Source organism: Zootoca vivipara, chromosome 10 (genome assembly GCF_963506605.1).
Source record: "Zootoca vivipara chromosome 10, rZooViv1.1, whole genome shotgun sequence".
Classification (NCBI taxonomy): Eukaryota; Metazoa; Chordata; class Lepidosauria; order Squamata; family Lacertidae; genus Zootoca; species Zootoca vivipara.
The window spans coordinates 298,834-314,471 of record NC_083285.1 but is presented as its reverse complement, the minus strand read 5'-3'; the positions used below and the strand labels follow the sequence as shown (position 1 = coordinate 314,471).

Here is a 15,638-nt window from a genome sequence, read left to right as displayed (position 1 = left end):
TTTATCTGACTCAATGTAAATCATAACACTTTTGAAAACAAACAGTATTTTACTGGAAAGCAGTCTCTTTTACTAAACTATTAAATTTTCTTCTTATATGTAAGAACACGTTTTAATTGCCAGCACCTATGACTTACCTTCTCAAATCATTTGTAAGATTAGAAGTACACTTCCACAGGTAAGCCAAACCTAAACAATGTTTTTTTAAAAAAAATCATAAAAAATTAACACTACAGTCTTGAGTTTAATAATTGTATGGCTCATACCTTTAGGTTAGTGATGATTTTAGAAAAGAAATTGAAAAACTGTTTTGTGTTTGTACTAAATTAGATCTTAAAAAGTACTGTACTGTTCATTGCACCGGGTATCTGAAGAGCTGGCCTCCGAATGAAGTGGGAGCTGAAGAGGAGAGTGATGCTGAAAAAGACAACAGTAACTTTAACTGCCTTGTTGCAATTGGGCGATTACACCCTTACACTGTTCCACAAAAAAGCGGTGAGATAAAAGTCAAGCCAACAGAATTTGTAGCACGTTTTGCCATGGATGGAAAATTTGTTTTTGTAGACCAGCGGTAAGCATTTTTGTCTTTTTAATTTTAAGACAATAGCTCTTAAATTGTGTAAGGTTTCAATATTTAGATAAGATCCCATCCCACACTGCAGAATTCCTGTTAAGTTGCTGTTGCTCTATAAACTATTTAAGTAAGACTTATTTAAAGTACTAGTTTCTAACAGGGTTTTTTGGATTTGATTTGATATGATATGAACATTTACAAATAATCTCTGACTTCAAACTGATTGAAGTTTAAATAAAAAAATTAAATGTGGTTTTATAGTTGAGTTTAATTTTAGAATTGTGGTGATATTTCCTTTTATTAGATCTAGTAATATAAAAGAATTACAATGTAGCATTTGTTTTGTCCTTCTGTTTTGGCTGTATATGTTAACTTCCAGTTTTAGTATTTATTTCTTTTCAGAAACAAGCATCTCTTGCTTTTCGTATGCATGAGGGACCAGAGTAAAGTGTTTAAAAAGCCCATTTCAGATGTTTTCAGAATCTGTAGTGCGTTTGTGTTTTCTTTATAGTGCAACAGTTATTTTAGGATACTTACCACAAGAGCTTCTAGGAACTTCATGTTATGAGTACTTCCACCAAGATGATTATAGTCATCTAACAGAGAAACACAAAGCGGGTAAAGTATGGTAGTATTTTATTTCCTGCTACTGCTAACATTTTTATTTGGGGGGGGGGAGAGGAGCTATCTTGAGTAGTGGCTCTGTAGTGAAGGTCATGCTTTGCTTGCAAAGCATCCCAGGTTTGTATTTTTGGTACAGCTGAGGAAGAACTCTTGTCTGAAACCCTGGAAAGCCACAGCCAATCAATTGGGGATCCAGGGGCCCCTGGAAGTCCACGAAACACACCCAGGGGGTCCACAGCCCCATCCCATGCTTTTCCCCAACTATGTTTTGGTCATTTTTGCATGGTAATACCACAAATTTTAATATCTGTTTTAGCGCTGTGTGATTTTTCCATATATTGGCCAAAATCGGTTTTGAAATCATACTGTGGCCACTTTTTCTTTCATCATAAATTGATTCTTCACCTCTTATGTTTTAGCAAGTTCCCTTTTTCTTCCTCTGTTTATCATTCATTAAATGAATGATCATGAGAATCATGTTATCAGCATCATAGGGATGACGTCTGCTGTCTGAACATACCGTAGGTTTAATTGAAACACATTTGAAAACTGGTCTTGTTCATAACTTGTTCTATATTTTTCCCAGTGCTTCAGAGCAAAGAAAAGATATTTACAAACTTCTACAAATTCAGAGCAAAAGATGGCTCTTTTGTCACGTTAAAAAGTCAGTGGTTTAGTTTCATAAATCCATGGACCAAAGAACTGGAGTACATTGTGTCAATCAACACAGTTGTTTCGTAAGTTGCAGTCTTATTCATATAAGCTATGAATAAACTATTTTAAATATTTACCATAGCTTAGATATTATAAAAAGACAAAGTTAATTAAAAGAATGCATATGCATTCACTGCCTATGAGCTTGAATGTAAAAAAGTAAGTTTCCTTTTGTATTTAATTATGCAATATTAATGCAGGTGTTTTATGTTGGTTCTGTCCTGCTAACCTTCATACTAACATAATATCAGCTTGTATGCTAGAACTTCAGTTGTAAATGGAATAAATATTAATGTATTAATTTTTAAGCCAATTGCTGGCTCTACTGCTGCATAGAAAGTGCTAGCTTTTATTAAAATGGTTGGGGGCCCAACTCCCATCCCTTGTGGGGGCGCAACTAGTGCCAGTGCCTTCCATCAAGAGTTTGGGTGTAATCTTCGACGCTTCCCTTTCTATGGAGGCGCAGTTTGCAGCTATAACAAAGGTGGCATTTTCCCATCTCCGCCAAGCTAAGCAGTTGGTCCCTTATCTCTCTTGCCCTGACCTCGCCACTGTGATCCATGTGACGGTCACCCCCAGGCTTGATTATTGTAACTCACTCTACATGGGGCTGCCCTTGAAACTGACCCAGAAACTCCAGCGGGTGCAGAATGCCGCAGCGAGACTCCTTACGGGGTCTTCACCACAGGATCACATTCATCCAGTGCTATACCAGCTGCACTAGCTCCCGGTGGAGTACAGGATCAGGTTTAAGGTGCTGGTTTTAACCTTTAAAGCCCTATACGGCCTAGGACCCTCGTACCTACGGGACCGCCTCTCCTGGTATGCCCCATGGAGGACCTTACGGTCTACAAATAACAACACCCTGAAGATCCCGAGCCCCAGGGAGATTAGACTGGCCTCGAACAGAGCCAGGGCCTGCAAGACACAACTGTTCTGCCAGGCCTTTAGTCAGGGTTTAGTCTGACTCCTTTTCTCTTTGTATGAACAAGTACCAAGGAGGTTTCCCAGCCCGCTCACAGGTCCTTATAATACCAGTGGAAATAGTTGGTACTGGCGAGTATGAACCGCTTTCAAATATAACTTGAGGATGGCCATTTGCCCAGTCTAATTTTAATTTATTTGAATTATTTTTTGGATCGATTCTTTGTTTGTTTTTATGTATATTGTGTTTTTATATGATGTTAGCCGCTTTGAGCCCAGCTCCGGCAGGAGAGGGCAAATAAATTTGTTGTTAGTTACAGGTAGGTAGCTGTGTTGGTCTGACACAGTCAAAATAAAAATAAAAAATCCTTCCAGTAGCACCTTAGAGACCAACTAAGTTTGTCATAGGTATGAGCTTTTGTGTGTATCTGAAGAAGTGTGCATGCACACGAAAGCTCATACCTATGACAAACTTAGTTGGTCTCTAAGGTGCTACTGGAAGGATTTTTTATTTTTAAATTGGTTGTTTTTGTTGTTGTTGAAATATATTCAATTTTCCATTGCACCAGCCCATGTCAGGCTTGTTGTGTTGGATAAATAGATTTGATCTTTCTAATTAGGATGACAATCCTTACTTGGCAAATGTTAGGTTATCCCATCCTGGTGTCCTCCAGATGTTTTGAACTACAATTCCATCAGCCTCTGCCTCCATGGTTATCATCCAAGGGATGGTGGGATTTGGCTGGGGGAAGCTGAGAAAGGCTGCTTTAGGAAATGATGGTGGTGGTGGTGATGGTGATGTAGAAAACATGTATATTATTTAAGTCTGGGAAAGCTCCTTTATGTAACTTTTCTGCTCTGGTGCATTTTAGAGATCATAATGAATCAGATGAGGAGGCACTGTTACCCTGCAGTTCCCTGTCTCCAGAAGGCAAGTACACCTGCTTACAGTGAAAATGATACACACAATATTACATAAATCAAATTGGAGCTTCACTCTGGGCACATTACTAAAAAAAAAAAAATCCTGATACAAGCTGCAGACTTGTCCGTTAAATTAATAAAGTGACCAGCATATGAAGAGGCATGCAAATACCTCTATGAACTAATAGGTATTAAGAGCCCTCCGCCAAATATCAGTCCCCACCTCCCCACTTTGCATTGCAAATAGTTTGTGAAATTGTGTACGTCCCATACCTTTAAAGCACATCCATCCTGCCCCAAGAATCCTTTGTTGTTGTTGTTTAGTCGTGTCCGACTCTTCGTGACCCCATGGACCATAGCACGCCAGGCACTCCTGTCTTGCACTGCCTCCCGCAGTTTGGTCAAACTCATGTTCGTAGCTTCGAGAACACTGTCCAACCATCTCGTCCTCTGTCGTCCCCTTCTCCTAGTGCCCTCAATCTTTCCCAACATCAGGGTCTTTTCCAAGGATTCTTCTCTTCTCATGAGGTGGCCAAAGTATTGGAGCCTCAGCTTCACGATCTGTCCTTCCAGGGAGCACTCAGGGCTGATTTCCTTAAGAATGGATAGGTTTGATCTTCTAGCAGTCCATGGGACTCTCAAGAGTCTCCTCCAGCACCATAATTCAAAAGCATCAATCCTTCACCGATCAGCCTTCTTTATGGTCCAGCTCTCACTTCCATACATCACTACTGGGAAAACCAGTAGGCAAGGTGATGTCTCTGCTTTTTAAGATGCTGTCTAGGTTTGTCATAGCTTTTCTCCCAAGAAGCAGGCGTCTTTTAATTTCGTGACTGCTGTCACCATCTGCAGTGATCAAGGAGCCCAAGAAAGTAAAACCTCTCACTGCCTCCATTTCTTCCCCTTCTATTTGCCAGGAGGTGATGGGACCAGTGGCCATGATCTTGGTTTTTTTGATGTTGAGCTTCAGACCATATTTTGCGCTCTCCTCTTTCACCCTCATTAAAAGGTTCTTTAATTCCTCCTCGCTTTCTGCCATCAAGGTTGTGTCATCTGCATATCTGAGGTTGTTGATATTTCTTCCGGCAATCTTAATTCCGGCTTGGGATTCATCTAGTCCAGCCTTTCGCATGATGAATTCTGCATATAAGTTAAATAAGCAGGGAGACAATATACAACCTTGTCGTACTCCTTTCCCAATTTTGAACCAATCAGTTGTTCCATATCCAGTTCTAACTGTAGCTTCTTGTCCCACATAGAGATTTCTCAGGAGACAGATGAGGTGATCAGGCACTCCCATTTCTTTAAGAACTTGCCATAGTTTGCTGTGGTCGACGCAGTCAAAGGCTTTTGCATAGTCAATGAAGCAGAAGTAGACGTTTTTCTGGAACTCTCTAGCTTTCTCCATAATCCAGCGCATGTTTGCTATTTGGTTTCTGGTTCCTCTGCCCTTTCGAAATCCAGCTTGCACTTCTGGGAGTTCTCGGTCCACATACTGCCTAAGCCTGCCTTGTAGAATTTTAAGCATAACCTTGCTAGCGTGTGAAATGAGCGCAATTGTGCGGTAGTTGGAGCATTCTTTGGCACTGCCCTTCTTTGGAATTGGGATGTAGACTGATCTTCTCCAATCCTCTGGCCATTGCTGAGTTTTCCAAACTTGCTGGCATATTGGGTGTAGCACCTTAACAGCATCATCTTTTAAAATTTTAAATAGTTCAGCTGGAATATCATCACTTCCACTGGCCTTGTTATTAGCAGTGCTTTCTAAGGCCCATTTGACTTCACTCTCCAAGATGTCTGGCTCAAGGTCAGCAACCACACTACCTGGGGTGTACGAGACCTCCATATCTTTCTGGTATAATTCCTCTGTGTATTCTTGCCACCTCTTCTTGATGTCTTCTGCTTCTGTTAGGTCCTTACCACTTTTGTCCTTGATTATGGTAATCTTTGTACGAAATGTTCCTTTCATATCTCCAATTTTCTTGAACAGATCTCTGGTTTTCCCCATTCTATTGTTTTCCTCTATTTCTTTGCATTGCTCATTTAAGAAGACCCTCTTGTCTCTCCTTGCTGTTTTTTGGAAATCTGCATTCAGTTTCCTGTATCTTTCCCTATCTCCCTTGCATTTTGCTTGCCTCCTCTCCTCCGCTATTTGTAAGGCCTCGTTGGACAGCCATTTTGCTTTCTTGCATTTCCTTTTCCTTGGGATGGTTTTCGTTGCTGCCTCCTGTATAATGTTACGAGCCTCCATCCATAGTTCTTCAGGCACTCTGTCCACCAAATCTAAATCCTTAAACCTGTTCCTCACTTCCACTGTGTATTCATAAGGGATTTGATTCAGATTGTATCTTACTGGCCCAGTGGTTTTTCCTACTTTCTTCAGTTTAAGCTGGAATTTTGCTATAAGAAGCTGATGATCTGAGTTACAGTCAGCTCCAGGTCTTGTTTTTGCTGACTGTATAGAGCTTCTCCATCTTTGGCTGCAAGAATTGGTTGCAGCCATTTTGCTACAATATTTTGAGGCTTGTTTCTTTTTATGGTGATGGTATCTATACACCACTTATAATTTAGACAGTAGCAATGCCACTTGTTTCACCAGCATGTTGTGGCTAAACTTTAACACCACTTTGGAGAGCTTTAAGCCAGTGTGGCATAATGGTTAAGAGTGCTGGACTTGGACCTAGGAGAGCAGGGTTCAAATCCCCACTCAGCCATAAAGCTCACTGGGTGATTTTGGAGTCAGTCAGCATCTCCCAGGCTATTCTACTTTACAGGGGTGTTGTGAGGACGAAATGGGGAGAAGCAAATACACCACCTTGAGATCTATGGAAGATAAAGGTGCCATATAAACACAACAAACAAAGCTTCCTTCACCTGGGTGAATGTGGAAACCTTTTAGGAAGAGCAAAATGGAGCATCTAAGGAGTGAGGTGCATTCACTCACCTTCAGTTTGATATGAAAATACGATATTAACCAAAGGCCAACGTTGTTCCCTCCATGTGGCGTTGGACTGCATCAGCTTCAGTCTTAGGGGCAGTGACTAGGAACGATGAGAGCTGAAGTCCAGAGCCATCTGGAGGGGACCATGTTGACATCCGCTGTTCAAAGGTACCCCTTAACATTTACATACCCCATATAGAGGCTATCTGGATGTACACACCTTCCCATTCTTATAAATCTGCACCCTGCAGACAAATAACTCATAGATTTTTATTGGGTGTGTCTTACTCTTGTAGGGTAAAAGCTGATGGTGCAAGATAAAAATGAATTACAATTATAATTTTCATTGTATTACTTCTGTGAAAAGATTGAAGTTTCTATCCTTGTTTATTATTTTGGAGCAAGGAGTTGGTAAAAAAAAATACTGTAAAAAAATACTGAAATTGAAGGTTACATTACATGAAAGGGAAAGCATTCCATCTATGTCATCAAAATTGAAACAAATGGTTGTGAATAGGATGTATTTATCACACAGTTAAAATTACTTTTAAGCGTTAAAACGGATAATCTGCCTCCCAACCTTCACTCGGTGCCAGTGTAAACCAACAAATGAATAGAAAGAGAACCTGCCCAAGTGACGCTGCCACAAAAACCACACACATATACCATTTTTGGGGGGGGGGAGAAAAATAATATGTAAATTTACCACCCACCATCTCCCCACCATAGCTGCCAAGTTTTCCCTTTTCTCGCAAGGAAGCCTATTCAGCATAAGGGAAAATCCCTTAAAAAAAGGGATAACTTGGCAGCTATGCTCCCCACCACTCTCTCCTACCACCTCTCTTCCCCTTCAACCCTATACTAGATACATTTTCTTACATTAAACATAACTAAGAGACTCTATGATAAAAAGAGAGAAAGATTGCATGTTCTTTTGTAATTCAATAAAATCTTTAATAAAAATGATTTCAATAAAATAAAATAGATAATTTGTTACAGTGGGAAACAGTGTAAAACTAAATAAAATCATCTTGATTCCCTGTCTCTTAAAACATAGATACAACAAAGCCACCATATCTTGGTGTACCAGGGATGTCTACAGGAACTGTACTTGGGGCTGGAAGCATAGGAACTGAAATTGCAAATGAAGTCTTAGATTTACAAAGGTAATAACTCTATTTTTTTGCAACAAACGCTAACCATTTTTTTATTTTAAAAGGTGGACTAACCATGGCCAAAACTGAAATAAAAGCTTTAGAGGACCAGATTCTAGACCACTCTGAGGGATTCATTTCAAGAGCTAGGTCACCCTCTCATGTTAGTTGAAGGGTTTTCAAAGGGAGAAAATTGTAAGTATAAAAGCAAAACATAAGGTGTTGAAACAAGTTCCTTCTGAGAACCCTTGGACACCGGAAATTCAAATCTCTAAAGATCCACTACCACCAGCATGTAATCCTCCATATTTAATAAAATGGGAGATCTGTTTAGTGGAGTGGATTGCCAACCTTTAATACTTTCACTTGAAATTAAAATAGGGAGCACTTGGTAAAAAATGTAATTAATATATGGCCCTGGCACACTTGATTGTGCACATGACCCTCACAGTGATAGCTAAAGTATGGAATTTGTTCTCACAAAATGTAATGTCCACCATCTCAGGTGGCTTTAAAAGAGGATTAGGCAAATTCATTGAGGAAAGGCTATGAATAGCTACTAGCCACAGTAGTAATGTTCTAACTTCATAGGCCCCAGAATACCAATTGCTGGGAATTACAAGCGGACAGAGTGCTGTTGTTCTAAGTTCCATCTTGTGGGTTTTCCATAGGCATCTGGTTGCCCACTGTAAAACAGGATGCTGGATTAAATGGGGCTTTGGCCTGATCCATCAAGACTGTTAGTACATCCTTTTGGTTCATTGGCATCCCTTTCTACTAAAACTTTGCAGAACTAAAGAATCACTTAATCAGCTTAGGCCATAGTTTTAAACAATACAGCCACTTGATCACTTAGTCTGAATTTTAGGACTCTTTTATAGGACTGAATATGATCAGGTTCCTCCAGCGATGGAGGTCTAAGACCTTGGAGGGAAGGGGTGGAGATCTTACTTAAAGGGCAAATGTTGCTAATCTTGGTTTCTGATACAGCAGCACTAGTTAATAAATAATATCAAGTGTTTTAGAGGCCAGATTGTTTGTGTTTGCCAAAGACTTTGTGAGGAGGATTAAATGTCATCTTTTGTTTTTATCTAGGTTACATACATCTCCACCTCCTGGCGAGTTAAGTCCATCAGATCTTATGAGGAAGTCTTCTTCCCCAGTAGACTGTAGTGATGTGAGTATCCATAAGCCACTGGCCTCTAAGAAAGGCTAATAACCCAGTAACTTGATTTGATCTTTCTTACTAGCCCTTTCAACATGTTACACACATGAAGAGAATCCGTGTATAGAGCAAGGAGGAGTGCCAAGCCTTTTGTCTCACCCCTGACATCATGTCTGAAGATCTCCTATGTGTAATTCAGCTGCTATCATGTAAAGGTTCTAGATGAGAGGCCCACCTGTGCAGTTGAGACCCTGATCATGTGAGACCCCATATGCTTAGCTGCCAAGTATCCCATTTTTCGCAGGAAACCCCTGGATTTTAATCCGTTTCCCGCTGTTCTCCTGAATTGAGAAAAATCCCAGAAATCTCCCGGATTTCCTACTTGCCAGGGAGCCTCCATTTTGGCTGACTCATATTGCCTGACTTATATTATTTTGACTGTAAGACTCCATCTAGGGACAAGACCGGTACTGCAGGTTATTGTAATTTTATTTCCAGGTCAAAGCTCCCTTTAGCGGTAAGAGGAGTAATTGCAACTCACTATTTTGAGATGGCAGGAAAGGAAAGGAAGAAAACCACGGGAACACCAGCTGACAGGAGAGGATCAAGGCAATAAGAAGTCAAGGATTTAGATGCTTTATGGCAGAAGATAAAAGAAGAATTTAAACAAAATGAACAATGTCTGGAGAAAAAATTAGGGGAAGTACAGGAAACGATAGACAGAAAAATTGAAGGGGCAGTGGGAGAGCTCACAACCAAGATAAATGATTTGACGGTAAGATCAAAAACTATGGAAGATACGGTGAAGAAAACGCAGGAGGAGGTTCGGGAGGCAAAGAAAGATCAAGTGAAAGAGAAAATATCAGATTTAGATAAAGCACAAGAACAAATATGGGACAATATGGCTATGATGGAGATGAGGCAGAAACAGATGAATCTGAAATTGAGAGGGATTGTAGAGGAACCGAATGAAGATGTTAAACAAAAAATAATTAAAGAATTGGTGAAATGGATGGATGTACAAGAAGAGGAGGTGAGCTAATCCATTGTAAATGCATTTAGGATTAAAGTAAGATCAGCAAAGGCCCAAAGCAAAGAAAGCCCCTGGAGATTGTCTGGTGATATTTAATTCAATGGAAATGAGAAATGCGATACTGAGACTGAGTTACACCAACAAACTAATAATTGATGGAAGAAGGATACAAGCCATTGGTGTCACTATTGAGGAAGAATGGAATTCAACACAGATGGGAGTAGCCAGAAGGGATCATGTTCTATTACAAGGAGAAAAAAAATTATTTTGACAAGCATGCAAGATGTTGGGAATTTTTTAAGAAAGTATGAGAAGTATCTTGGAAATTTAGAACCCAGTTTGGCAGAATTGGCGGAAGCATCAGGAGACGCAGAACCAAAACTTAGGAGAGAAAGAAGAGGAAAGAAGGAGGAGGAAAAGAAGAAGGAGAAGAACAAGAAGAGGAGGAAGAGGAAGAAGAGGAAAAAGGAGGAAGTGAAGAAGAAGAAGAAGAAGAAGAAGAAGAAGAAGAAGAAGAAGAAGAAGAAGAAGAAGAAGAAGAAGAGGAGGAGGATATTGCTAAGAAATCTGCCCAATCGTAGGTAAAGTTTCTGATAGTTTGAATTTCAAAATGGCGCTTAAGTTGATTTCATGGAATGTGAATGGACTTAATGATAAAGCCAAAAGGAATAGAATTGAACATGTTTTGAAAAAACGAAATTTAGATGTGATTTGTTTGCAAGAAACACACGTGGCAAAGAAACATAGACATATTTTAATTAATAAAAGATTGGGCAGAGAATTTATAACCTCAGATGTAAGCAAAAAACGAGAGGAGTGGTTTTGTACATAAAAGAGAAACTGGACCTGAAATTGATTTCAAAGGATGAAGAAGGAAGAATGATTGTTGTACAGTTAACATCGCAAGGAGAGAAATTAATTGTGGTGGGAATCTATGCACCAAATGAAAACAAAGCAGAATTTTACAAAAGTTTAGAGGAAAGTCTGATAGAATTCATGGATCAAAAGATAATTTTAATGTGAGATTTTAATGGCGTGGTGATACCAGAACTGGACAGAACGAAGAAAAGAAAGAACAAAGGAAAGTTACCGGAGACATATTTTGATCTAGTGGAAAACCTAGGTCTAGTAGACATTTGGAGATTAAAACACCCAACGACAAAACAGTTCACTTTCTTCTCGGAATCGAATCAGAGTTCGGGAAGAATTGATTATATGTGGCTCTCCAAGGAACTGGCACCCAGGGTAGCAAGAAATGAAATTACACCACGAACATTGTCAGATCATAATTCAATATCCATGGAACTGAGAGGAAAAGAACAAAACTCCTTTAGATGGAGGATGAACAACGACCTGTCTGATGACAAAACAATAGTAGAAAAATCAAAAGAGATTTTAAGAGACTATTTTCACTGGAATTTACATAAAGAAACTTTACTTGACATGGTTTGGGACGCAAGTAAGGCAGTAATGAGAGGCTTCCTAATACAAAAAAAAAGCTTCCTGGACTTGCGAGAAAGTAAAAGGATTTAGGGAAATGATATATAATGAGTTGAAAAAGATGTTTAAGTACACTTTTCCCCAAAAAACCCGAAGCTTTTCTATTGGGACTAATGGGAGAGGAAATGGCAAAGGGAGATCAGAGACTATTTATGTATGCTACAACCGCGGCTAGGACTTTATTAGCCCCAAAATGGAAATTACAGGAGATACAGGAGTGGCAGACGAAAATGATGGATTATGCAGAACTGGCAAAGTTTACCTGTGGGATCCGAAACCAGGGAGAGACAAAGTTCCAGAAGGAATGGAGTAAATTCATTGACTATATGGAGAAAAGCTGTAGAAGTTTAACGACACTTGCAGGACTGAAATAAATCCTACGAACTTAATCTACCTATGATTGTAAAAAGGAACTGCGAGATAAGAGTGAGAAATAAAGCCGAACGATGGGAGGGAGGGAAGTCTCAGCTCGGCAGAGCGAAATGAACTGAGAGGGTGAATTTAAGATGGAAGGTAATTATTATTTTTTGTTATTTTTTGCTTATTTGGAAATTTTAATTTAAAATTTTTTTTTGAAAAAAGAAAGAAAGAAAAGTACCGGTATTTGATTTCTGTAATATCATTTTTGTTGATTTCTGGCTATTGTTACCATTTTTGTGTGTGCTCAGGTGCCAAAGAGAGACATTCTTCAGCTGTGTCCTTCAGGAAAATTAGATGTGGAAACCTCAGGGCAACACCAGGGCACTATTCCACTCCCCAACAATGAACCTCTTCTCAGTAAGTTTCCCTTCTGTTTATTTATTCTTAATGAGGTATTTGTAAGTCTCTGCAGAATAGATTGTGTATCTGAGGGTGTTTAGTTCCTACCAGTTTGAGATTGCCAGTGCTCCTGTTCATAGAATCCTTAGGTTAAAAGAAATAGATGTCACCTGTAGATGCAGCCTGATTGGGGACAGAAATGTTCTAACTCATGGATGGGGAATTTCCAGCCCCCTGCCAGTCTCCCCATTTAGCCTGCTCTATACCTGATGCAGGGGATGTGGTTGGCACTGTGGTCTAAACCACTGAGCCTCTTGGGCTTGCCAATCGGAAGGTCGGTGGTTCGAATGTGTGGGATGGGGTGAGCTCCTGTTGCTCTGTCCCAGCTTTTGCCAACCTAGCAGTTCAAAAGCACACCAGTGCAAGTAGGTAAATAGGTATTGCTGTGGCGGGAAGGTAAACAGTGTTTCCATGTGCTCTGGCTTCCATCACAGTGTCCCGTTGCGCCAAAAGCAGTTTAGTCATGTTGGCCACATGACCCGGAAAGCTTCTGTGGACAAATGCCAGCTCCCTCAGCCTGAAAAGCGAGATGAGCGCTGCACCTCATAGTTGCCTTTGACTGGAGTTAACCATCTAGAGCAGGCATCCCCAAACTTCGGCCCTCCAGATGTTTTGGACTACAATTCCCATCTTCCCCGACCACTGGTCCTGTTAGCGAGGGATCATGGGAGTTGTAGGCCAAAACATCTGGAGGGCCGCAGTTTGGGGATGCCTGATCTAGAGGTCCTTTACCTTTACCTTTTATGCATGACTAGTGTCTTTCAGCCCGTTAAATAAACGGGCGCTAGAACATATGTGAGCGCTGCGCGGAGCACCGGATTGAGGAGCCGGTCTGCAGAGTCAGCGCCCATTGAGGAAGCGATTGCTCCGTGCGCCGCTGCTGGGCGCTGAGTGCAGACCGGCTCCTCGATTCGGTGCTCCGTGCAGCGCTGATTAGCGCCGACCCGGCAGGCCGCCGGATAAGGAAGCGGCCTGCCGGGTTGGCACCCAGCAGCGCTGCGCGGACCATCGGATCGAGGAGCCGGTCTGCAGAGACAGCGTCCAGCAGCGCTGTGCTGGATTGAGGAGGCGATGCTCCATGCGGCGCTGCTGGGCGCTGAGTGCAGACAGGCTCCTCAATCCGGTGCTCCGCGCAGCGCTGATCAGCGCCGACCCGGCGCTAGAACATACCCGAGAGCAGCGCGGAGCGGCATGGGCGCCCTTGGCAAGCTCAGGGCGGCGCTCCTGGCTGGCCTGCGGGCAGTTCGGCCGCCAGAGAGGCTCTTCAGAGGCGCCTCCACCGCGCAGCTCTGCCCTCAGCCTCCCGCTCTGGAAGCGGCCGCCGTGCTCTACGTCCACGTGAGTCTGGCGGGAAGAGGAACGCGACCCACCGCATGCAAGAGGCAAAAAAAAAAAATTGGCGGTTGGCGGCCGCAGGTAAACGGTAGGCAGAGGGTTGAGGGGGGGAGGGCGTGTGTGTGCGTGCAGTCTCTGCGTCCAATCCCTGTGTCCGTGGGGCACATGTGCAGTAGCGCGGACACAGGGACTGGACGCAGAGACACAGGGACTTTATTATATAGGATACAATATGGGTTTCATATGGCTACGGGTGAGGCTTCAAAGTAACAATTGGGAGCTTAAAGTGGGCTCTTGGTTGTTACATTGCAGGAGCAAGGCATATTCCCAACCGCCCATTAACTGATGGGTGGTAAGAGCACACCTCACTGGAGGAGAGGGAAGTTGTTTCCATTCCTTGGAAACCGCTTCTCCTTCGTCAGGTCAAGCCAGGTAGGGTTGGGAATCCCTTGTCTGAACTCCTGGAGAGCAGCTGCCAGTCAGTACAAATTGTGTTTTCATTCTTTGTATCCCAGTCTTGGCTATCTTGCAGCATGTGCAAGGAATTACAGATGTGATGTGTAAAGTTATTTGTGCCAAAAGGATGTTGCTTGTTTCAGAGTAAACAATGAATTACAGAGGCTGATTTTTGCATAAAGTTGTGACATTTTTTGTTCTTTTCTTAGGTGATGCTTCTCACCTGGATTTTGATGCAGTTTGTCAAAGCGACACTGCAATGGCTGCTTTTATGAATTACTTGGAAGCTGAAGGAGGTAATCCAGCAGAGCTCAGTGACATGCAATGGACTCTTTCGTAAAGGTAAAGGGACCCCTGACCGTTAGGTCCAGTCATGACCAACTCTGGGGTTGCAGCGCTCATCTCACGTTATTGGCCGAGGGAGCCGGCATACAGCTTCCAGGTCATGTGGCCAGCATGACTAAGCCACTTCTGGCGAACCAGAGCAGCACACGAAAACGCCGTTTACCTTCCCGCTGGAGTGGTACTTATTTATCTACTTGCACTTTCATGTGCTTTCGAACTGCTAGGTTGGCAAGAGCTGGGACCGAGCAATGGGAGCTCACCCCGTCGCAGAGATTCGAACCACCAACCTTCTGATCCGCAAGCCTTAGGCTGTGTGGTTTAACCCATAGCACCACCTGCGCCCCATGGACTCTTTAGTATTACACAGCTAAGAAGGAATTTAAGCTACTTTGATGCACAATAATAATAATCTGTTCTCAAGTACTGTACTAGTACCTTTTTAAGACTTTAATTCAAATTTTTCAATATCTATATTTTAAAATGACTTTGGCCTTATCCTCAGTCATTTTGGCTGCATATGTTGAAAATATGTGATTTTTAAAAAATGACACAGGACCTCAATTTTGTTACTGATACACTTGTTGACCGGAATCTTAAAACAGTTATATTTTTACTAAAAAATTTTTTAAAGAGAATCTACTGTAACATGGGCATAGAGATTTTGTTCTGAAATGCTCCTGTCTATTTATATGTGTTTTCCTTGTTCCTAATTTATTACTGCTACTTCAGTAGAAGTACTGTACTTGAATACTGTACTAGAACTAGACTTTTTATGTCCATTCTTGGAGGAGCTCTAGTCCTTAAGATATTTTGTTTTGCTGTTGGATTGTTTTGAACCCAGGGATCAAGAAACAAGGAATGGAAGTTTTTTACAGAGTGAGCAATCATCCATATTGATCGTGAAATTGTGCATTGTTCCAATGTAAAACTGCTACAGGAAAGAGTTAAAACAACAAAATTAGGTATATTATTTTCTAGTGTTTGCAGTAGTGATAGAAAACATCACACACACACACACACACACACACACACACACACACACTCTCTCTCTCTTAGAGCAAGGAAGCCAATGATCTTTCAGTAATGCACTAAAATGCACTTGTCACCTTTGGAGTAGCTCTTGAGCACCC

General features: G+C 41.5%; 1 protein-coding gene across 5 annotated transcripts in view; it reads left to right on the top strand.

Annotated features, from left to right (window-relative positions):
• BMAL2 (basic helix-loop-helix ARNT like 2) overlaps positions 1-15,133 on the top strand; it is a 35,417-nt gene extending 20,284 nt beyond the window's left edge. For all 5 annotated transcript variants that reach the window (XM_060279466.1, XM_060279465.1, XM_060279464.1 and 2 more), the window contains 8 exons: positions 331-571; positions 1,086-1,192; positions 1,785-1,935; positions 3,709-3,767; positions 7,759-7,867; positions 8,951-9,032; positions 12,222-12,330; positions 14,373-15,133. In XM_060279466.1, the coding sequence (XP_060135449.1) occupies positions 331-571; positions 1,086-1,192; positions 1,785-1,935; positions 3,709-3,767; positions 7,759-7,867; positions 8,951-9,032; positions 12,222-12,330; positions 14,373-14,503 (989 nt within the window). In that variant the 3' untranslated portion in view covers positions 14,504-15,133. The remainder of the gene's footprint in view (positions 1-330; positions 572-1,085; positions 1,193-1,784; positions 1,936-3,708; positions 3,768-7,758; positions 7,868-8,950; positions 9,033-12,221; positions 12,331-14,372) is intronic.
• Positions 15,134-15,638: the final 505 nt, after the last annotated feature.